General features: G+C 38.3%; 1 protein-coding gene across 7 annotated transcripts in view; it reads left to right on the forward strand.

Moving 5' to 3' along the window:
- TBC1D5 (TBC1 domain family member 5) overlaps positions 1-23,707 on the forward strand; it is a 476,616-nt gene that overhangs the window by 195,280 nt on the left and 257,629 nt on the right. For all 7 annotated transcript variants that reach the window (XR_015733979.1, XM_087892584.1, XM_034402458.3 and 4 more), the window contains one exon: positions 5,774-5,840. Coding sequence is in view for 5 of the 7 variants with exons in the window: in XM_087892584.1 (XP_087748710.1) it covers positions 5,774-5,840 (67 nt within the window). In the remaining 2 variants the exon portion in view is untranslated. The remainder of the gene's footprint in view (positions 1-5,773; positions 5,841-23,707) is intronic.

Genomic DNA, 23,707 nt, shown 5'->3' on the forward strand with positions numbered 1-23,707 from the left:
TGCTGTTTATGTATTATGTAATAAGAAGAAATTAAGATAAGATAAAGAAGTATGGAAAAAGAAAATTATGGCTGAAATTGGAAACATGTAAAATGGAAAGAATAATATGGCAGAAGCTGAAATAACAAGATATGGTGAAAAATGATTAATTTGTGATAAAGAATTACCGTATTTTTCAGAGTATAAGACACACCTACCTTTTTGGTGAGGAAAAGAAGAAAAAGAAATCTGCCTCTGAGCAATTTTGCCTTGTTGCAGCAAACAGCCTGCTTTACTTTCATTTTCGTTTTCAGCATAGCTTGATTAGCACAAGGAAAAAAAAATCTGCTCCAGCAATTTTCCTCTTTGCAGCAAGCAGCAGACCCCTGCGCAAAACAGCTGAGAGCAAATTAGCTGAGAGCCGGGAGGCTGATCCAATCAACTTGTGCTAATTAGGCTGTGCTGAAGCTGAAAGGAGCTGTTTTTTCTTGCTGTTTGCAAGGAGGTAACTGCTTCAAGGCAGAGACCAAAGGGTAGGGGCCAGTGGGTGGGTGGGGCTACATTTGGTATAAGACGCACCTAAATTTTCACCCCCTTTTGGGGGGGGAAAGGTGCGCCTTATATTCCGAAAAATACGGTGTATAAAAGAGATGACTATGGAAAAAATGGGAAGATTGGAATAGGTTATAAAGATTAATATATATAAATTATATAAGATGTAACCCGGTCAACACTCTGTTCATAAAATATGTATGATGAAAGAAAGATTCTAATAAAACTTGTTTACAAAAAGCAATGCCTGAAAACATGGTTCTGCCAACAGACCTGGGGATCCCAGAGTTACATGGACCGCATCAAGTGACTGGTCTGATTGTTGCCAGGGGAATGGGATTTATTGGTTTTTGTACTGAGCTTCTCTGGAGTCACCTTGAGAAAGTTTGGCAGCCATATGCATTTAATTAATTACTTAATTAATTAATTACTTTTCATATGTTTGATATAGAAACAAGTAGATCTAAAGAAAGTAAGGTGGTAAGCAATTATACTTTAATATGGATTATTTTAATTGCACATAAGTATAGACAACTGATATTAAAAAAACATCACAATAACCCAAAATAATCACGAGGCTTTTGTGGGTTTTTCAAGTACAATTAAATATTGTAATTACAAACAATTAGTACAAAATAAAGGAAAGGTAGAAAATAAAGTAAAAAGTGCAAAACAGGGAAAAAACCCTTGATTCTAGATATTACAGGTATACTTTAACTGTAGTAATTGTGACTGTAGTTTCTGTTGCTAAGTGATGCAGTCATAAAGCAAAACGTCACAGGACTGCATCACTAAGCATGGCCATCTCAGCAGTCCCCACTGCCATTGTTAAACAAAAATCAGGCAAGGACCTCCTTACAACTTCCTGCCAGCTTTCAACAACCAAAGTTAGTTAGGAAGCCAGCAGGGAGTTGCAAATCCCAGGCAGCTCGCAAGTGGGCTGACAGGCAAGTAACTGAAATGTGTGATTTTTGGCCTACAGGTGGCTGATGCCAGGTGGGGGAAGTGCACAGGTGGTTGTAGAGACACATGAGAACAATTTCAGGCCATGGGGATATTTACCCAAGCTTCACTGCTGGTTTGCTCATTGATTTTACTTCTGGCGAGCTGACAAAGATGATTATGAATAGTGATAATTGTGAATAATTATTGGCATGTGACTACTTGCCAAGAGCCCAGATCACAATCATGTGACCTTGGGGGTTGTGCAGCAGCCAGAACTTTGATGACCAGTGGTAAAATTGATCAGCAATTTTGCAACTTTAAATAGTCGCTAAACAAATGGTTGATAAATATACAACTTTGTTTACAACAATTGTTGAACTACCTAAAACCAGATGAACATGGTTTAGAGAAGGTAAGTGTTAAAAGATATAAATCCAAAATTAACATTAAAATACAAAATAATATAATGACCAAATTTAGAAGTTGTCAGTCGCCAAAAGCCCTCCAGAAGAGCAATGCTTTCACTAGCTACTAAGAATGCTTGCCATTGGCTCCCATCATGCCACATTTGTGGTAAGGGGGACCAAGAAGCAGCAGTTCCTTAGTTGTACAGGCAAAAATATTACATTAAATTGAGTTGAATTTGAAATTAATTTGGATTAAATTTCTGTGCTTTCTTCTGGAAATGATAAAGTTGAGAGACTTTTATATTTAATATTGGTTATTCAATGAAGAATTTAAATGTTTATATTACTTCATATAGAATGGCTTAAAAGATTTTTATCCTAAACAACTGGGGATTACTACCAAATAGGAGAAAAAGAATTAAATTTCCTAAAGCAATCAAAGCTTTCAGTGACAATTGTATAGATAATTTTCTCCTTTGAAATGTTGATATAATTTAACTTTTACTTGAAGACCTTCTACATCTAATACAAAAATATGGTGTTCTGAATTTTGTAGCCTAATAATTATTTTAGAAGTATCCAAAATGCAATACACAATTCTGTAGCTGAAGAAGTTATATTTGGTTTCTATATGCTGCTTCAAGTTTTATCTGTTTAATCATTTTTAAAGCTTAGGTGGTGTAAATTGAATTTAACACTGTAGTTGCAAGGGTGTTATACAAAAAGTCCAAAAGGAAAGCTTCTGGCACTGATTCTTACTGATGTTAAACTCTGTAGCACCCTCTGTTGTCATGTGGAAGCAGTATCAGGTATACTGTGTTCAGCAACTGGATATCCATCATCAAAATAATCAAATGTACCTTTTAATATAACTAAGCAAAAGTTAATAGTTTAACTTTTAATTTAAAATCTTATTTTATTCCTATTTTTGTATTTCATCAAATAGTGAGTTTTGATTTAAATCAGGTTTTTTTTTTTTTACAAATTTCTATAATATGGGATTTGTTTTATAGAGAGAGAATTGTCACATGTGTGGTATATAAAACTTCCAAGTTGTATGTTTCCCATAACATTTTTAATTCTTTAACTGCCATACTTCAAATAGAAAAAAAAAAACCCTGAACTTAACAGTGCTAGAATTAAAAATGTATAATTGTATGGAACAGATATTTTCATAAATATTTGGTATAATTAGTTTCAACTAGGAACAAAGCAATTGCTCTTTTTCTAAATTATAATCCCTTTCCCCTATGCAGATAATTTTAAAATACTGTATTTAATATTGCTAATGAAACAAATCTGTTTGATTTTCACAATGAAAAAAAAGAATACTTGATTGTATTATATTTTGATCTTCAAATCAATTAGAAAGTATTCTTAAGTGATAAACCTAAAAATCTTTATAAAAATAAATTACAGTAAATTCTGGCTCAGCGGGAATCTTTTTGCATTTATAATTATTAGTATTAGATAGTATTGCCATACCTTTTGACCTCCCCCCTCCCAGCAGTTTTCTTCCAAGGGCTAAAATTCAAGAATTGTATATATTTGCATCATATTTGTATACTGTGTCTGCTGTCACTACAGAAAAGAAAAATATCCACTTATTCTTCTTGGATGCCAATTTACTTTCCTTGCTATTTCTGCATTTATAAAAATACAGCTTAATTGAGAGAGCATCTTTTTAAAAAAGTTTTAAAATAAGCACAGCTTAATTGTTTTACACCTGAAAGCTCAACTGCAGCTGCAAGAAATTTTGAGCAAACCAGTATTCTTGACTGATCTGTCATCTACAAAGTGTGCAAAGAAAAATAGGTAGCTGTCATTAAAATTACATTTCAGCTTTCAATAACCATTTAATGAGTAGTGTAATTATATAAGTATGGTACCTCAAGTACTTCACTCAATAATTAAAAATAATCTCATCTTTAAAGTGAAAGCTCTAATTATTATTTGACTTAACCAGGACCACTGTTATGATCTCCAGTGGCATCTCAGAATGTTTTGAAGGTATAAATTAAAACTGAATAAATCATTAAATTATTAAGCTTTAGATATGCTAAAATGAAAGTATGTGGTATTTTAAAAATACGCAATTGCATTTCACAACTTTGTAATGTAAGCAACTTCTTTCCTTTTCCCTTTTTTTCTTCTCTAAGATCACAGATTGTGCCCTTTTAAAAATATACATATTGGTATATGATATATTTTTTCTTGAATTACTTCAGAGCAGAAACCATGGTGATTAATAATGATCAAACATTAACTTTTTTTTTTAACAAAAAAAAAAGAATACAATACTCTTCTGGTTATATTATTTGTCCTTTCACCTTGATTTGTAAAAAGTAGAAATTTGAAATTCAAAATGTTTAGATTATTCAAGCAGCAAATTACTTTTCTTTTATAACTAATAATAAAGATCTATATACAACTTACAAAGAGAAAAACAAAAAAAATCATTTCCAATTACAAATTTATATTGTAAAGTTGTTTACAATTAATAAATAATATAGTTTGATTATCCTTCCTCACCTCCCCCCCCCATATTTAAGTACAAAATAATAGGGACAATTGTAGTTTCTATCTTAAATCTGCAATTTTCATTACTATAATACTTCTAATCAATTAGCTATATGAATTGATTTTTTTTTCAAAGTAAACATTGATGATCTTCTGTTGTTCCAATCTTTTAAAAAGAGCGGGAATGTGCTTAGAAGTACCTGTAGAGCAATCAGTATGATATCAATACTCAGAAAATTCTTGAAAAGATAAGCAGTAGATTTGAAAACACATAGAAAGAAAAGTGATTACTAGAAACCATTATGTTAAAGATAGACATTGCCAAATAACTGCTTTTTTTTGATAAAGTGATTAGATTAGTAGGCCAAGAGAATGTTGTGGTTTTAAAATACTTAGATTTCAATAACAAAATTGACATTGTTTATAAAATGGAACAGTGTGAGATGAATGTTTCCAATACCCGATGAATTTGTGGTTGGTTGAATTGCTATACCCAAATTGTGATCCTTAATGGATTTATATTTATCGAGGGGAGTATGCAGTGGGGTACTTTAAGGCCTTATCCTAGGACCCGTGCTCTTCAACATCTTTAAAAATACCTTGGATGAGGGATAAAAGGAAGTTCATCAAATTTGGGAGACAACATAGTCTAGCGATGAGGACTTTCTTAACACATCACAAGACAGGCTTAAAGTTTAAATTATCTCAATAGTTTTCCCAGTATCTTTCCATCAGTGTTTGTGCTTTTGTTACTACTTACCTTCTCTTTGGCCCATCCATTTTGATCTTTGAAATTCCTTTCCAGAAACCTTGAATTAAGAAACTTTGTCAAATTTAATCTGCTAAATTTGAAATTACCTAGGTCCATGAAATCAAGTTTTTACTGTTTTTCAGAAAAAATGTGCTACGATAATCAATCTGGAGACTAAATTATACTATTCATATTTGGATATTTAATATTAATGTTCATTAATAGAATTTATAGGGAGGGAGAAATTTATAAAATCCCTCAATCCCTATGATTGAGCTATTAACGTGACACGTTTTTCCATGCAATTTTATTTCTCTAATATCATACTGTGTTTGCTTTTTAGTATAGTACAAGGTAGCTATTATCAATTATTGAAGTTCAAAACTAAAACTTTCCATGTATAATGGTAAAGAAGTCTGTAGAAAACTATTTATTGTGTAGTGCCTATTAAAAATATTTTAAGCATAGCAAAGAATTTACAGGACTTACAAATATTCCCAAAGTGTGATTGTGCATGTTCTCCAGTTGCACAGTATCTCCAACCAAAGGTCTAATATACATTCATATTTATGCATTTTGCACTTAATATACTGAAAACTCTCATGTCTTATCATTTCAGATGTGTCAAATGAAAATGGAAGAGTACAGCTTACTTTGGATTCTGATGGGATCTTTTTATCATATAGGTAAGAATTCTCCAACTTTTCTTTCTGGACAGCTTTTCTTAAATTTACATTCATAAAAGAAAGAGGAAATAAAGTATATTTATATTTATTAAATATATATATTATTCTCATAATGTTTGCTGAACTTAAATCAAGTGAATTAGAAAGATGATTCAAAAACTTTGAATCTACAGCTTGGAATGGCTGATAAAGATCTTTGCTACTGCCAGTTATTGTGATACTGTGTATATACACATTTTATTTCAAAAATATAAAAGAAACACTCAGTATATTTCAGAATATCTATAGATAAACTTCTTATAATCAGATAGTAAAATATGTTAAGGAAGTTAGTTGTCAATTTTAAATTCACTTCCAATCCTCATATCATTTTACAAAGATTATCTGCCTGTGACTATGGAGATTCTCAGTCATTCAGGTCATGGTTGTCCCAAAGGTGCTTTTTCAGAAGGCAACTGGATTTTCTTTGTTTTTTCCTTGAAGACATTTTGCTTCTCATCCAAGAAACTTCTTCAGAAATTGCCTGACTGTTTCTTTGAGTACTTTCAAGGTACTATTTAGATTCTTACCAATAATCATCTTGACTTCCATTAGTCTATTTTTCAATTATTATTTTTCCCCAAATTTTGCAAGTATTTCATTAAATGAAATTATATGCTGTCAATTCTAATATTTTGAACAATTCAATTTTTAGTCGTGATTGTAGAATTGTAGTTGAGGATGACAGATTGGAAAATGTGTCAAGTAAGGAGTCACAAGAAGTTGAGCTGCATACTTTTTCAATATATTATGGTTCATCCACAGTCAGCCATATAGTTAGATTGGATTTGGCATTTTTATCCACCAACCGAGTCCTTCTTAAGGATCTGGGATAGCAAGTATTACTGTCTGATGGTATTAACATATCTCAGGATGTTAAAGCTGCCTTTTGCAATCGACTAATAGTTACAGCATTTTGATAATGGTGTTCAAGTAGAACTCCAGTTGTTTTGGCATTGCATCCAAGAAACCTGTTACTATTGATACTCTTGCTTTCTTCTGCCACAGTTGTTCTACTTGCATTTGCAGGTCTTTGGATCTTGTGATTTTCTCCAGTTCTTTGTTTTCTATTCTGCTTTCCTCAGGTACTGCCACATCTACCCTCCAGACTCTTTTGTCTTTTTTAGTATCATTTAGTCTGGAATGTTATGTGGCAGGTGCTTGTCTCTTTAAATTCCCAGACCTCTTTATCTTCTTCACTTTCTATTACTTTGTTTATTTTGTGGTCCCAACCATTTTTGTGTGGAAGTAAGTGGCATTTTGTAGGTATTCCAGTGCACCATTATTTCTACTTGTTTGTAGTCAGGCTGTGTGATATTTTTGCAGCTAGCTAGGTGATCTTCTTTTTCAGCTTTTTTGTAGAAGCAACATTTGCTGTCTATTGCTGTCTTCTCAATTCTGCCATTGTGAATGCATTTGTTCCAATAGCTGGATCTTGTGCAGCCAGAACTACTCCTGTCTCCTTCTTTAACTTTCCAGCTCCTAGCCATTGCCAGGTCTTCTTGTTATCTGCTTGGTCTGTTTGTTTGTTTTTTAATGTACTGGCCATTAATACTTTTTCTTGCCATGTTTCTTATTCATTATTTAGTCTTTCTTGTTATATACAACCTCCATTCAAGTTGGTCTTCTTTCTCTTGCAGTTTTACAAAATTGTCTTGTCAATTAAGGCTGACCCTAACTCTAACCCTTAATGTGCTGATCTTCTTTTCCAACCTTATCTTCCATTTTGGTAATACATTGTTTGGCTTTTTTCCCCCTCTTTGTTGATTGTTCAATTCAGTTATTCAGTTACAACTGTATATCAGTTGTTTTGCTTCTTGCGGTGAGTTGGTGATTATATTTGATATTACCATATTGATATCTTTTAATTCTTCTTTTTTTTTTTTTTGCAAAAAGGTTTTTTTATTTTTTTTTCCAAACACACAAATTACATCTTTTCAGAACAGAGCTTTGATCCGGTAATCAATTTGTTCAATTTTTTGTCATCTTTAACAAAATTTTATATATTCTATTTTGTCATAACACTTACTTCTTAATTGTAAATCACATATTTCAACTAATACCATCTTAGAAAAAGTTTACTCATATTTACTTAATCAAAAACAATTACCCTTCTATTAACCCACCTTAAATCTTAATTCAATTAATACCTCATACTACATTTTACAATTCTTACCCTAAGTCCTCACTATTAACAATATAATTCAAACATGTTTATATTTCAAAATTATTTCCATTTCTAAAACTTCCTTACATTTATTTATTACTTCATGTGGTTCTCATTAAATCTTTATTCCAGTATTACTTTATCAAATTTAAATCTTATAAACACCAATTAAGTAATTTTTGTTTGTAAATCATAATCATATATTGTTTCAATTTTCTTTTCTTTTTTGCTTAAGTAAAAAATGTTCAACTTATTACAATTGTCATACATATTTAAATAATATCCCAATTATTATAGCTATCAGTTTTCTCAATACCATCCAGCATCTTAATAGAAATTGGTTCTTTATATCCATTATTATATTTTCTTTTTACATGATCTAATTTAATCTTTTCTTTTATCATTCCACTGTTAATCCCAGTGTGATCATCTTTATTCCACTGTTAATCCCAGTGTGATCATGTTTATTTTTTTCACTGTTAATCCCAGTGTAATCATCTTTATTTTTTCCCACTGTTAATCCCAGTGTAATCTCTAGAAACCTTCTTTTATCATTCTACTGTTAATCCCAGCATAATCATCTTTTACTTAAATAAATATATTATTAAAAGTATTCATATTGTTACAATTGTTATATGTATTTAAACAACATTCCAATTATTATAGCTATCAATTTTCTTAAGTAATACCTTCTAACATCTTAATAAAAAATTGATTCATTATATCCATTAATATATTTTCTTTTAAAATAGTCTATTTCTCATATGTTTTAGCTTCAATCCATATTTCATTTCTAAGTTTCTGTAACATATTTCTTCTCACATTTATTAATCTCAATATGGTCATTTTATAAACCCAAGTCCTGAACTTTTTTATTTTCCTTAATATTTTCCAACCTTTTATTCTTTTATCATTCACCGTTAATCCCATTATGTTATTGTTAATCTCAATATAATCTCTAGAGACCTCCTTTTTATTATTACTATTCACATATTCAGTTACTTATTCATATTTAATCACATTGTCTTTATCTTCTTTATTCTCCACCTCTGTGTCTTATTCCTCCATCTTCATTTTCTTGGCCACTTATGTATACTCCATTTCAACTTCTGTATCCTCAAATTTTTGTCCTCTGTGCAAATTATAATTATTTCTCTTATTTCCATTGTCCAAGTCAAATAGATCAGTTTGTTCCTTCTCTAATTCCTGCATCATTTTTCTTTTTAAATTAATATTATTCCAATTATAAGAGTTCCGTTATGATCCCTTCTTTTTATTTATTTTTTCTCCCAAAGTCAGGCCGCTTGTAGACAAGAAAATCCCCCCCCCCCCGGAAAGTTCTCACGGATGTTATCTGTGAAGTCCACAATTTTCCAAAGCAAAAACCAAGTTGCAATATTCCTTCCACTCCACTCCAGATGGTGTCTCTCTGCAATCCACAATTTCCGGTTGTTTAAAAAGTATCCATTTTGTTTCAATTACATAACAATCTTATTAAGCTTCTCCTTTTCTTTTAGGTTTAAAAGTACCAAATCATATTTAAAGTCTAGTCCAAATTTAAATAGCTCTTCTCACTTCTTTTTCCCCCTTTTTTTCCTTTTATTTGTACATCACTTTTTTAAAAAGTTTATTATCCATTCTCTTTGTTTTTCTTGAAATTTAAAAAGAAAGAAGGAAAAAAGGGGGATCTCTCTATTTCTTTCCAATCCTTTGACCATTATCTAATTGTTTAAGGTTTCCAAATGGTTTGTTCAAAAATCAATTTTCTATCGGGTTTTTGACTCTTTAAAGTTACATTTCAAAATCTTCTTTGCCCCCACGCTCCTTAGCCGCTATTTATCATTAGGGGTCTTATAATTAAAAGATGTTTCCCTTGTTGTTATTTCATGCCTGGGTTGGCTGTCACTCACCCGACTTCAAAAAACTCCATTCCGTTCCTCTCCTCTCTCCAGCTCTATACTTAGTCTGGTTGTCCCAGCTTCGTGGCAGCCACCATGCCTGCAATCCCCCACCTCCGAGTTACAGAGAGTTCCCTCCGACCTTCAAGGAACTTGCCTGTTACTCTTGGCTGTCCGAGGTGCCTCTCTTTCTTCCCCGTCCCTGCAGGACGGTTCTGGTCTGCAGACCCATTGGCAGCGGTTCGTCAGCCGGGGTTTTCGCGGAGCTCATCGGAGCCCGCTAATTCCCTGACTGTCTCGCTGCGATGCCAAACCGGAAGTCCCATATTCATATCTTTTAATTCTTCTGTTAGCTGTTTCTTTGGAACAAGCTTCAATGTACACAACCTTATTCTTTTTTTGTATGTGCTGTTCTTGATGTTCAGTTATTATTTGTTTCACTTTTTTTTAATTCTTTCTGAGAAGAAAGCAGAGGAAGGGGTGCTTGATTTCGGAATGAAAACAATTCAGTAGCTATGCTGGCTTCCTCTACTGACTTCCCCTGGTTTACCTCTGAGCTATTTCTGGCAAGGCTTCAATTTCTTTGCCCCGAGTAGATATTTTCAATTCTTCCAATTCTGTCTGTCTGTCTGTCTGTCTGTCTGTCTGTCTGTCTGTCTGTCTGTCTGTCTATCTATCTATCTATCTATCTATCTATCTATCTATCTATCTATCTATCTAATTAATTAATGTATGACATCTACAGAGGTCATGCAGTCACTGATATACAGCATTAATAAAACATATGGACAAACATAAATATAAATTTAAATAAAGCATCAGCATATATATGTATGTAAATGTGTGGACAAAACAAAACTTTGTTTTCAGTTTTCACACATTTGTGATACCCAATTTACATTCCAGCTTTTCTTCCAGAAGTCTTGAAGCTGCTAGCTCTGATTGCTCAGCCACCAGTCCTGAGTGCTATAACCATTTGTCACTAGATATCCACAAACTCCAACACTTAGTACTGTCCTTGTTGACCTGAGCGATAACTGATCCAGTATCCATTTCTTATATTTCACTATATTATTTAAGGGAAAGATACTCTTGTTCTAGCTCCTTTGATAAGACACTTCCTGCATAGTTGAGCTTTTGGCATAGGTCTCATCCACCCACAACCATGTGAAGGTAATGCCTCTCCGGGGCACCTTGTTATTACTATTGTTGGTTCACAGCTAGATATTTAGACTGGATCTAACATTTGGGTTCATTATTATTATTACATATATCATGGCTGCCAGTCCTTTAGATGGTGTTGGCCTTCATATATATTGAGTCCTTTGGAAGAACCTAGGAAGTCATAATGTTTTGGCATAGTATCAGAATAGATCCAAGCAGTGTGGCCTTTCGTAATTGATAGATGATATGTTGTCAATGGACATAATTTTCTTAGTGCTGGTCACAATGTGCCGATAATCATTTTCATCATAATCTTCCCATTTTCATTTTCAAATCTTGATACTTTGTGATCTTCTCCAATTGTTTTTCTTCTACTCTGCTATCTACTGGTATCCTGGTGTCAATTATCCACATTTCCTTCTTTTATCATTAATATTATTTCTAACTTCTTATATTTTATTGATTATTATTTATTAATACAATGCAAGGATTAGAAGGTTATCTTACTCAAATTGCTATCTAATTGAAGAATGCACTACTATAGTATGCAGTCAGATGGCCAACTAGTTTCTGTTCAAACACTTAAATCAGAAAACTCAAAAAAGAACAGTTCAGAGTTTCTTGGAACATTCTTTTCCAATTTTGAACCGTTCTTACCATTAGAAATATTTTCCTGAACTCCAGTCAAAAACTACTTTCTTTTCTGTAAGGGAAATCCATTGGTAATTGTCAAGATATTACTCAGAACACTACTGCCCCATCATCTATATAAGGGGTGTCCAACTCACATCATCATGGCGGTGTCACATGATGTATCAGGACTTTTTTCCCCTTCACTAAACCGGGTGTGGGCATGACCAGCATGTGATTCATCTAGCCCGCAGGCCAGGAGTTTGCATTTATCATGTTTCTTCACAGCCGTCTCGTGTCATCTCCAGATTAAGCACACTCAGCATCTGTAGCCATTAAATGGCCATTGTCATCTCCCTTTTAGTTAGTGTCTTTCTAAAATGAGTGCCAAACCTGGATACAGAAGGGTTTTATCAAGATAGAATAGAAAAGAACAATGACTTCTCTTACAATGGCTGTAGTGTTATTTTTATCCTTCTCATCTTCTTTACTATCCCCTTTTATTAGTATCATATTATGGTTATTATTACTTTATTACTTTGGATGTACGTTGAGAGCTTCTGTACCAGAGAAAATTTCCTTGTGCATCTATTCACATTTAGCCAAATATTCTATTCTGTTATGTTGTGTTGCATTGCATTACATTCCATCCCATCCCACCCCATTCCATTCCAATCTATTCCATATTTTGATACTTGTGCCTAGGACTGCACTTGCTTGTTTTGACTCATACTGTTGCTTGTGTGCAGTTTATGATCCATTGAGATAAAAAGATCTTTTTTTGCATATGCTACCCACTGTGGATCTTCCATTCTATATTTATACCTCTGATTTTACCTATTCAAATGTAATATTATGTAATACATTTACTATGTATTTGCCCATATTAGAATTTGTCTTGCTGTATTCTGCTCATTGTTCTGCTTAGCTTCTCAAGATTACTAGATTCTGAGGTATTAGTTACACCCCCATCTTTTTCATCTGCAAATTTGATCATCATATTTTATTATTCTTTATCCAAACCATTTAGAAATCTGTTGAATGTTAGTTGGTTTAGGTTGGAGTCCTGAATTATGACACTCAACTGTTCCTTTCAGTTTGCTGCAGAGTAATTTCTATCCCTTTATACAATTATTCAATTATATTTTATCCTTCTAATGGTAGAATAATCCAACCCACATTTTGTCATCTTTCTCCTTGCATATCTCTGGACCCTTCATCAAATATTTTGCTGAAATAAAGATGCATTGTACTTATTTTACCCCATAGTCAATTAAACAAATAACTTTTAAAAAAAGATCAATTTAGGACTTCCGCGGTGATGTCAGGGCATCTGAAACTAGAGAAAGGGGCTCCGTTCTTGAATGTCCAAGATTCTCACCCAGGAAGCCGATTTAGGCGCTATTGATCTTGGAGAGATCAATAGAACAAGGAGGAACCTCCAAGGACCTCGGCGGGAAAGCAACCAGCCCGAAGGTTCAGGAGAAACCCCCTAATTCCGGAGGGGGAAAAAATCAGCCATTTTGGCTGGCCTGAAGCGTTGAAACCACAAAGCAGGGAGGCGAAGATTAAGCTAAAGAATCGCAACTGTATCCAGTTTTAATTTAGAAGCTGATCGAGACGAAAGCGAGTGAGTAAATCACAGCAACAAAGTATACCGGAAAGCGGAGAATTCGAGACCCCAAAGGAAGTGGAGAGCGGCGATGAAAGACAATAGGGGCAAAAGAAGACTGACAGGCGGTGACTGCATGAAAAGGAGAGAGACTGCTCAGAACGAGAAATTTCAAAAAATCTTTATATTACCGAGTGAGACCAGACTTTGGATTTGAGCCGAATAGAGAAGGAAGGCGTTTGGACTTAAATAAAGAATCGTAGAGTGACAGACGAAAGTATCCAGATAGGAAGGACCAGGAAGACGAAGAAACAGTGAGAGTGAAAGTGAGACTGGCGGCGCCATTGAAGTGGCGAGAGTAAACGAAAGTGGCGCAATAGAACAGCAAGTGGAAAAGCGGTGATTTAAGACAATAACAGAAGAATTAAATAATTTATTTAATTGACAATTATTAGTGAACGGATTGCATTAAGGAGACGAAATTGGGACAGTGAACCTTTGGCGATTTGAGAAGCCTGAGAGACATTAAAGACTAAAAAATATAAACTCTTGCCATAAGAACTTTTGCACGTAAGAGTCGAAAGGAACTGTATACTAACTGTTAAATAACCTTATATCCATACTTGATTAATTTTCCTAGTAAGTACAAAGCTTGATTAACTATTTTGTGACTATGTGATTCTGAATAATTTATATTTACCTAATTATATAGTTGTTGATGATTGTTTAGGAATTAATTAACAATAATAGAGTTTAAGTAATATTTAATAACATTTAATCCTTATTTATATATCTACATTAGTACATTAACTACATTAGTTAAACTGATAGATTTAACTTGACAAATGGACTATTTTACGGTATTATTTATATTAAGATTCAATGAAGTGTTAGAATTCTAAGTTTTTCCCCATACCTCCTCTATTCTATACCTCCCTTTCCTCATTAGAATATATAAGTTATCTTGATATATTTACATATTTAACCGCCTATTAGAGTGCTAAGTGTCGAAAATACTTATAGAAACTATATGTTTAATTAATATTGAAAGATTTATATAACACAAACTCTAAATAATATTACTGATAAACATATCATTATATGTAACAAAACTGAAAAGCAAGAAGAGTACTTAATTTTATGAGATTTTGGGAGAACCTACTAAAAAGAATTAATATGACAAGCACCGGCATAACCACTATAACTAAAACAACTAAAAAAATAACGCCAAACCAGGCCTCTATTACGGCATCCCCTGCCCAACAGAGATCTATAGAAACGTTGTTAGGAACAGAAAAAGAAAAGGCAGCCTCCATTTCCAGCATGCAAAATATTCAACTAGCTTTGGCAATGATACAGGAAACGATGAGCAAAACCCAGGAAACAATTGCTAATAATCATGAAGAGACAAGACGAAACCATGACGATTTGAAATCTGATGTGGGAAAGATAAACGACAACATACAGAAAATGGATGATAAGATAGAAAAGATCCAACAGAACATTGCCAAAAATGAACAAAGGATCCAAAAAACGGAACTTAAAATGGAACAAATGATGAAAAAAGTAGAAATGTTGGAACATCAACAGCTGGCAAGCAATCTAGAGATGGAAGATTCACTCACACTCCTGGAAATGGAAAAAGCATCACTATATTTAAGATTCCAGAACATAACGGAAACCAAAGAAGAAGACCTGGGAGAAATTATGACGGAGATTTTTGTGGAAGCACTACAGAGGGATAAAAATGATATAAGAAGAGATATTGACGAAATTTACAAGGTGCATACCAATTATGCACGTAGGAACAAGCTCCCAAAAGAGGTACATGTTCGTTTCACAAAGAAAACAATAAAAGAGGAGATATACAGAAAGATGAGAGAGGAAGCGATGTATCATAAAGGAAAGGAAATAATAACATTGAAGCAAATCCCAAGACGTGTGAGAGACCAGAGGAAAAACTACAGCTTCCTCATATCCCAATTAAATAAACATAAAGTGATGTTCTGTTGGCTAATATCAGATAGCATTTTGATCTCGTGGCAGGACAAAAAAGTGAAGATAGATAACCTAGAAGGAGCCCAGAAATTTTTCGACCAATATTTTGTCATGGAAGAAGAACAAGAAATCAGAGAGGAATCGGAAAATAAGAGCCAAGAAGAACAATCCATAGAAGGAACAGAAGATGAACAAGAGGAGAAGGAGAAACTGGAAAGAGAAAAATTGGAGAGAGAAGGAGCAAGGGGAAAAACACAACGAATAACAAGGAACACAAGCAAACAAAAGACAACCAATAAATAAGAAGGAAGATGGAACAAGAAATAAAGATGATTTTGATCAATATAAATGGATTGAATGCCCCAACTAAAAGAACCCGGACATTTGCTAAATTATACAAAATGGAGATGGATATAATTAATTTACAAGTTCATATTAAAAAATGCCATCAAAAAATATTAGAAAACACAAGATTAGGAAATCTTTACACTTCACTATCAGCCCCCCCAAAAACAGGTATTGCAGTCTACATTAAGAAGCACCTAAAAACAAAGCAGATATATACAGACCTATTCTATCTCCTGCCGTGCAATGCTTTATTTTATAAACGCTTACAAACCAAATGTTTAATCATCTTTTATAGTTTTATTCACTGTCAATGTCTAGAATTGAATGTCTTCCATGGTAGAGAAGAACCGTCTTCAAGCAGTTGCTATATGATATTCAGTTGTTTTCTGTTTATAGAGCAGGACCTGTGTAATTGATGTCAGTGACCAGCCATGTCTGTATGCATATGATCTTACAATACACTTATTCACTGTTTAGGCCCTATATTTTACAGCCAAAACAATGGATTAATAGCTAGTTTCTATCATATAAACTGCAGAAACTATAAACTGAATAATCTACTTAAGCGTTTGAGAGGAAATTAATCATGATGGCAGAAACTTATTAAACAGACATTTTGCACTGTTAGTAATATTAAATAGATTAATATTACCAAACTGCTTATTTATTCCACATATTTCCTACATAGCTTAGCACTATTGATGTCTGGCAGAAGTTCTGTTTGCTGCAAGAATAAGGATAATACAAACTTTGGAGAATTACAGAAGGAAAAATTGAAATATTACATTGTCATTAGCATTCAGACCCTTCATTCAGTACTTGCTTGAAGAACTTTGGCTGCAATAACAACCTCAAGTCTTTTTTGATATGATGTGACAAGCTTTGCACACCTGGATTGGGGGATTTTCCAGCACGCTGCTCCTCCAATCCATTGGATGGGATGTTTCTTCCAGTTACTAAGGAACTGAGTGCAGATTTTTTTCATTCCTTTGGCTGACCACGCCCACACTGTGTCACCAACGTCAGTCTTTCTCACTCAGTTCTGAGGGAACTTGTGCTTTGCATTCCTGCTTATTTGAATTATTATTGGCTGACTTTTATTATTTTAATTTATTATTTTTCCTGCTCATCACTGTGTAAGGAGCTGTTACATGGGCTTGGTGAGACTGCCGGGGGAGCGGTAACATGCCTGGGGCGCCAGGTCGTTCCGCTCCTTTTCCTTGTGATTTTCAATTGTCAGGCAGTTATCCGGATTCCGGCTCGGCTGGGCGGATCCGTGTTTAATTTAGCCACCGGCGCGTCGTTGATTTCCTGGTGAGCTGGGTCTGCCACGAGCGCCTCAGCTCCGATCTCTTCAGGCGGCTCCAGAGTCAATGCCAATGCTATTGGGCATGCTCTAAGGTCCAGGCTTATTCCCCAGTCAGCACCTGTGTTTGTCCCAAGGCGCCCATTAGATGCCTCTCGTGCCACTTAATCTCCTCAGGGACATCGTTTTCTAATTTGAAGTGCCGTCCGCCATTTTGTTTTCGCCATCCGGACTATGTTCTGTCCCGCCTCAGCTCAATGCCTCTGAGCTATTTATGGATGCTTTCCTGTGGTTTCCGGGAGCCTCCGACACATTCAACTGTGTTTTGTTAACGAGAGACTGAGTGGGTGATGTCAGGCCTTTCAATTTCATTGCGGCCGTCATTTTGGACATCACTGAGCCGGCAGCCGCCATTTTGAAGACTGAATTTTGGCCATTTTAGACTCTTTCAAAGGGCGATCTCTTACAGCTGGGGGAGCGGTGTTTCTGGCTCTCGTTGAGCGCCTAGCCAGAGTGCCTGGAGACCTGCAGGTTGGGGGTGCTGTTCAGTTGCTATTTGGGACATTCAAAAATAGGACCGCTGTGTTCTGCATCAGTCCCCGTTTGTACCTTGAGACAACCTGTTATTATTTCTGCAACCTTACCCGTTAGGCTTAGATCCTACGGCTGGTCATTCCAATGGCTGATGCTGATTTTTCATCAGATTCTGATTGGGAGGTTTCTCCTCCTGCAGTCTCAAGTCACCGCAAGGCTGGACGTAAACACTCTAAGTCCAAGGCTTCCAAAGCGCAGAAACCTGTGTCACGTCACAAGTCTGAATTACAGCGCCACAAGGCGCTTGAGAAACAGTTTGAAAAGGCAAAGAAGGCCAGGGGCCAGGTATCTTGTTCTGAGGCTTCGAAGGAACCGGAAATTTCCCACCGTGCCTCCAAGGACAGTGGTTCTTCCGCTAACCCTAACACGTTTGTGGCCTCTGACCACCATTTGCCTACAGCCTCTAATTTGGAAGCCACGCGGTGGGTTTCTATCTCCTTGCCGAATGTGTCCTTGGCGCCTCAAATTGGCCAGACTACGCGTTCCAGGCCGCTGCCTTCAGCTACCTTTACTCCAACAGCTGGACTTCGTCCAGAGGAGCCCACTGCTCAGCTGGACCTTCAGTCAATGTTGTCGGACATGCTAGCCAAAATCCTGGTGGCCAGTCTGCATCAAGGTACGGGCAATATTCAACCATCTACGTCCAGCTCCACCACACCTGCCCGTATTTCACCACCTACCAAGTCGACTAACGTAACACAGGTGGACTCTGTTTCTTCTGAAGACTCGGACCAGGACAATGATTGTCTGGAGGACTTAGAATTCTCCGAGGACGAAGGTCTTATACCGGAAAAAACAGTATTCACTGGTCTATTTCGGCCCTCTGTCTTCAAATCCCTATTACATAAAGCAAAGGTTACCACTCAATTTGGTTTGTTGACAGCCGCTTCTGCTGATTCGGCCGCACAGCCTTCAGCTATGCATGACGCTTTGTTCCAAATTTCTAAACCAGACAAGGATGTAGTTCCTTGCCCTCCACTATTTGCCGACGTAGTCCAGAGTGCCTTCAGTCAACCAGGGTCCTTAATTGCCCCAACTTTAACGACTTTATTAATAACTAAATAAAACGACTTTATTGCGCAGCTACAGAGTTAGAGGACATCTTGGCATTACCAGCAGTAGATGCCCCAGTTGCCAACCTCTCTTCGTCTTCAGTGGTTTCAGCTGATGTGATGGATGGTTTGAAGTCAGAGGATAGAAAGACCAAAATGGGATTTAGAAAAGCACACCAAGCGGCCGCGTGGGCAATCAAGGCAGCTACAGCGACGTTGTTTTTCAGTCGGGCGTCATTGATTTGGCTCCACCAGCTGCAAGAGCGTCTCCCTGCCACTGAGACGCGTTCACCAAGATATCAACAAAATAGTTGCAACTATGGAATACTCTGCCGATGCTTCTCTAAACGCAGCAAAATTTACTTCCCGCTCTCTGGCTGCTACTATCACCACTCGTCGGTTGTTCTGGCTCCGCAACTGGAAGGCGGATTCCAAGGCAAAATGGAAACTGGCATCTTCAGCTTTCAAGGCTCCGTCTCTGTTTGGTGCAGCCTTGGATCCACTTCTGGTGGAAGACAAGGACAAATGTAAGGTTCTCTCGTCTTCCTTTCGCAGGCCAGCACGCAAATATGTGCCTTACAATCATCGACAGTCCTTTTGGCCCTACTCTGTACCCAGCGGGTCATACTCTCAATGCTCCTTTGCCCAAGGAGGGGACCGCACTCCGGACAGACAATCCTTCCGGGACCGGGCTCGATCTCAAGCAACATCCAAACGACCATTTCGAGGCGGTGGCTTCCGCTCAGCCAAACGTGGCAAATGACTCCCAATTGTCAGATCCCATTGGTGGTCACCTCCAGTTGTTCCACCACCACTGGAACTTTCAACGAACGAGGAGTGGATCCGACGCACAGTGCGTCATGGACTATGTCTCGAATTCATCGGGGTCCCTCCCAGTTGCTTCCGGTGCTGTCCGGTCTCCCACCTTGTACACTAGAGGCAGCTGATGGAGGAAGAAATTGCTCATGTATTGGCCATCAGGGCAATAGAACCGGTGCCCAAAGATCAGGAGACAATGGGATTCTATTCCAATCTGTTCCTAGTAATCAAGTCTTCGGGGGGGGCACAGGGGCATCTTGAACTTGAAACAGCTCAACAAGTACATATTGTATCGCAGGTTCAAGATGCAGTCCCTCACGTCGATTCTGGCTTGCATCAGGGGCAACAATCTCCTGCAGTCGGTGGATCTCTGGGAAGCTTATTTACACGTCCCTATCCACCCGGTTCATCGAAGGTACCTGAGGTTCGAGTACAACTCCCATCATTACCAGTACTGTGCGATGCCTTTGGACTCTCCTCCGCTCCCAGGACCTTCACCAAACTGGTCGCGGTGTTGGCCGAATCTTTAAGATCTTGCCGATTCGTCTTCTATGTTACTTAGACGACATTCTTGTCCTGTCTTCGTCCCCACTCCAGGCGTCAAACGACATAGAGACAGTGTTACAAGTCTTTCAGAGTCACGGCTTTACCATCAATTACAAGAAGAGTCATCTTGTTCCAACCACACGGATTCTTCATTTGGGAGTGGTGATTGATACTACCAAAGGCCAGGTCTTCCTGTCACCGGACCGAGTCCACGACATCAGGACATTGGTGTCTCCGATAAAAGCCCAGCGGACTGTTCCTCTTCTCCAACTGTCCCAACTGTTGGGGAAAATGGTGTCCTGTATCAATATCGTTCCCTGGGCACGCAGACACACGAGACCACTGCAGTGGTTTCTGCTGCCGTTTCAGAAAGCCAGACCCAGCACATCACCATCGTCGGTCTGTCTTCCTCCTCAGCTTCAGTTGTCCCTGACGTGGTGGACATCTCCTGCACTACTGCGAGGGTGCGTGTTCCTCGACGTCAATCGTCTCATCTTGACATCAGATGCCAGCCTTGTGGGCTGGGGGGCTCACCTCTTGGATAAGGTTGTCCAAGGTCGTTGGTCTCTGGCGGAGAAGGCGAACAGCATCAATTGGCTGGAGTTTAGAGCTGTTCGCCTTGCTCTACGCCACTTCCGTCCCACTGTGGAAGGTCTCCACGTGTTGATCTGGATGGACAACGTGACGACCAAGGCTCATATAAATCGCGAAGGGGCCCTTGATCCAAAAGCGTAATGATCGAGTCGGAACATCTTCTAGCCTGGGCGGAACGTCACACAGTGTCCCTAAGAGCCGATCATATCTCCGGACTGTCGAACATACAAGCGGACTGGCTCAGCCGAGAGTGCATCGACCCGGCCGAGTGGCGCCTCCATCCAGACATTTTCAAAGACATCGTTCAGCAGTTTGGACAGCCTCTCGTAGACTTGTTCGCCACGCCTCAAAACGCACACTTGCCCCGGTTCTTCACACACTACCAGTGCACGGGGGTGGAAAACTGCAACGCCTTGAGGTGCCTTTGGCCGGACGGTCTTCTTTACGCCTTCCCTCCTTTACCTCTGATTCCTCAAGTAATTTGGAAGTTGTTATTGGAACAGGCGGAAGTCCTCTTGGTGGCTCCTTGCTGGCCACGCAGACCATGATATGCGGACCTGTTGAGCCTGTCCGTCTCACCACCGTGGACAATTCCTCAGCATGTCGTCTCTCTCAGCCAGGGGGTCATCACCCATCCAGATCCACAATGGCTCCGGTTGACCGTCTGGCACTTGAGAGGTGCCTGCTGAGGAAGGACAGGGTATCTGCCTCAGTGATCGACGTCATTCAATCTTCCAGACGTCCTTTGACAACTCATATATATCAGGCATCTTGGAAGGCGTTTGCGACTTGGTGTTTGGCGCACCATGTGTACTCAATGTCGGCCGACATCATGAATGTGTTGGACTTTCTAATGGATGGCTTATCTAAGGGACTCGCTTCTAACACCCTGAGGCGCCAGGTGGCGGCTTTTGCCACCATCCTGACTTGTGAGCCACATCGATCATTGTCACAGAATCCCCAGATTCGAAGTTTCCTTCATGGTGCCGTCAATGTCTCTCCTCTGGTAGTCCATCGATTCCCATCTTGGGACTTACCTTTAGCGCTTCAAGCACTCACTTCTTCGCCATTCGAGCCGCTGGCCTCAGTCCCACTAAAATTCCTGACGTTCAAACTTACCTTTCTGCTCGCCATCACCTCTGCTCGATGAATATCCGAGCTAACAGCCTTGTCGGTTCATAAAGACCTTTGCCTGTTTTATTCGGATCATGTGGTAATGAGATTAGACCCTTCTTTCATGCCAAAGGTGAACTCCTGGTTTCACGGGTCCCAGGAGATCATACTTCCGAACTTTTGCCCAGATCTGAGGAACCCTCAGGAGTCGAATTGGCATAACCTAGATGTTAGAAGGACCCTTCGACGATACATCAGACGAACTGCGTCTTTTCAGCTTACTGAGGCTTTGCTCGTCTCGTTCCACCCAGCCACCATGGGACAGAAAGTATCCTCGGCTACTGTAGGTCGCTGGATCAAGGCTTGCATTGCGACCACATATACCAACAAACACCAACCGGTGCCGGGAAAAGTTTATGCACACTCGACCTGCAGTGCGGCGGCCTCAGCGGCTTGGGCGACGCAGGCTTCTGTTCTGGACATCTGTCGGGTGGCTTCTTGGACATCTGCCTCTACTTTCATTCAACATTATAAAATAGATTCCTTTGCATCGGCAGAGGCTTCTTTTGGTCGTAGAGTGTTGCAACAAGTAGACTCAGGGAGCAGTCAGCCTCCCGCTTGGGATCTTTGAGCTTGGGTAAATCCCATCCGATGGATTGGAGGAGCAGTGTGCTGGAAAACGGACGTTGACTTACCTCTGAACGTCCCTTTTCGGCACGCTGTGACTCCAATCCATACCCGCCCTGTGGAGCTTCCTGTCCCTGGGTTATTTCCTACCTTGATTGTTGATGTTGAAGTTTCTTTTAGACTTTGAGTTCCTGTGCCTTCGTGAGGAAAGACTGACGTTGGTGACACAGTGTGGGTGTGGTTAGCCAAAAGAATGAAAAAAATCTGCACTAGTTCCTTAGTAACTGGAAGAAACATCCCATCCGATGGATTGGAGTCGCTGCGTGCCAAAAAGGGACGTTCAGAGATAAGTCAGCATCTGTTTTCTGCCATTTTTCCTTGCAAATCCTCTCAAGCTCAGTCAGATTAGATGGTGACTGTCGGTAGACAGCCATTTTCAGGTCCTTCCAGAGATGTTCAATAGAGTTCAAGTCAGGACTCTGGCTGGGCCACTTCGCTTTACAGAGTTGTCCCTAAGCCACTCCTGTGTTGTCTTCACTATGTGCTTAGTATTGTTGCAATGTTGGAAAGTGAACGTTCAGTCGGAGATCCTGAGTGCTGTGGAACATGTTTTCATTGAGGATCTCCCTGTACTTTGCCCTTCATCTTTCCCTCGACCCTGATCAGTCTCCCAGTCCTCACTGTTGAAAAATACCCCTGCAGCATGATGGTGCCACAACCATGCTTCACAGTTGAGATGATATTGGACAGGTAATGAGCGATGCCTGGTTTACTCCAGACATAATGTTTAGAATTAAGGCCAAACAGTTCAATCTTGGTTTTATCAGAGAATCTTGTTCCTCACGGTCTGAGAGTCCTTCAGGTGCTTTTTTGCAAACTCCAAGTGAGTTTTCTTGTGTTTTGCACTGAGGAGAGGCTTCCATCTAGCCACTCTGCCATAAAGCCCAGATTAGTGGAGGGCTGTAGTGATGGTTGTCCTTCTGGAGCTCTGTCCCATCTCCACATAGGATCTCTGGAATTCAGTCAGAGTGACTATAAGATTCTTTGTCACCTTTTTTTTTTACTAAGGCCATTCTTCCCAGATTGTTCAAATTGACCAGGTGACCAGCTTTGGAAGAGTCCTGGTTGTGCTAAAGGTCTTCCATTTGGGAATTATGGAGGCCAATTTGCTCTTAGAAATCTTCAGTGTGGCAGAAATTTTATTGTAACCCTCCCCAGATCTGTGCCTTGCAATAATCCTGTGTCTGAGTTCTGCAGACAGATCCTTTGACCTCATGACTTTTGCTCTGCTACAGTATGCATTGTCAGCTGTGAGGCCTTCTGTGGAGAGGTGTGGGCCTTTCCAAATCATATCCAATGA

The sequence above is a fragment of the Pantherophis guttatus genome, chromosome 4, assembly GCF_059756535.1.
Source record: "Pantherophis guttatus breed Tessera chromosome 4, ASM5975653v1, whole genome shotgun sequence".
NCBI classification, from domain to species: Eukaryota; Metazoa; Chordata; class Lepidosauria; order Squamata; family Colubridae; genus Pantherophis; species Pantherophis guttatus.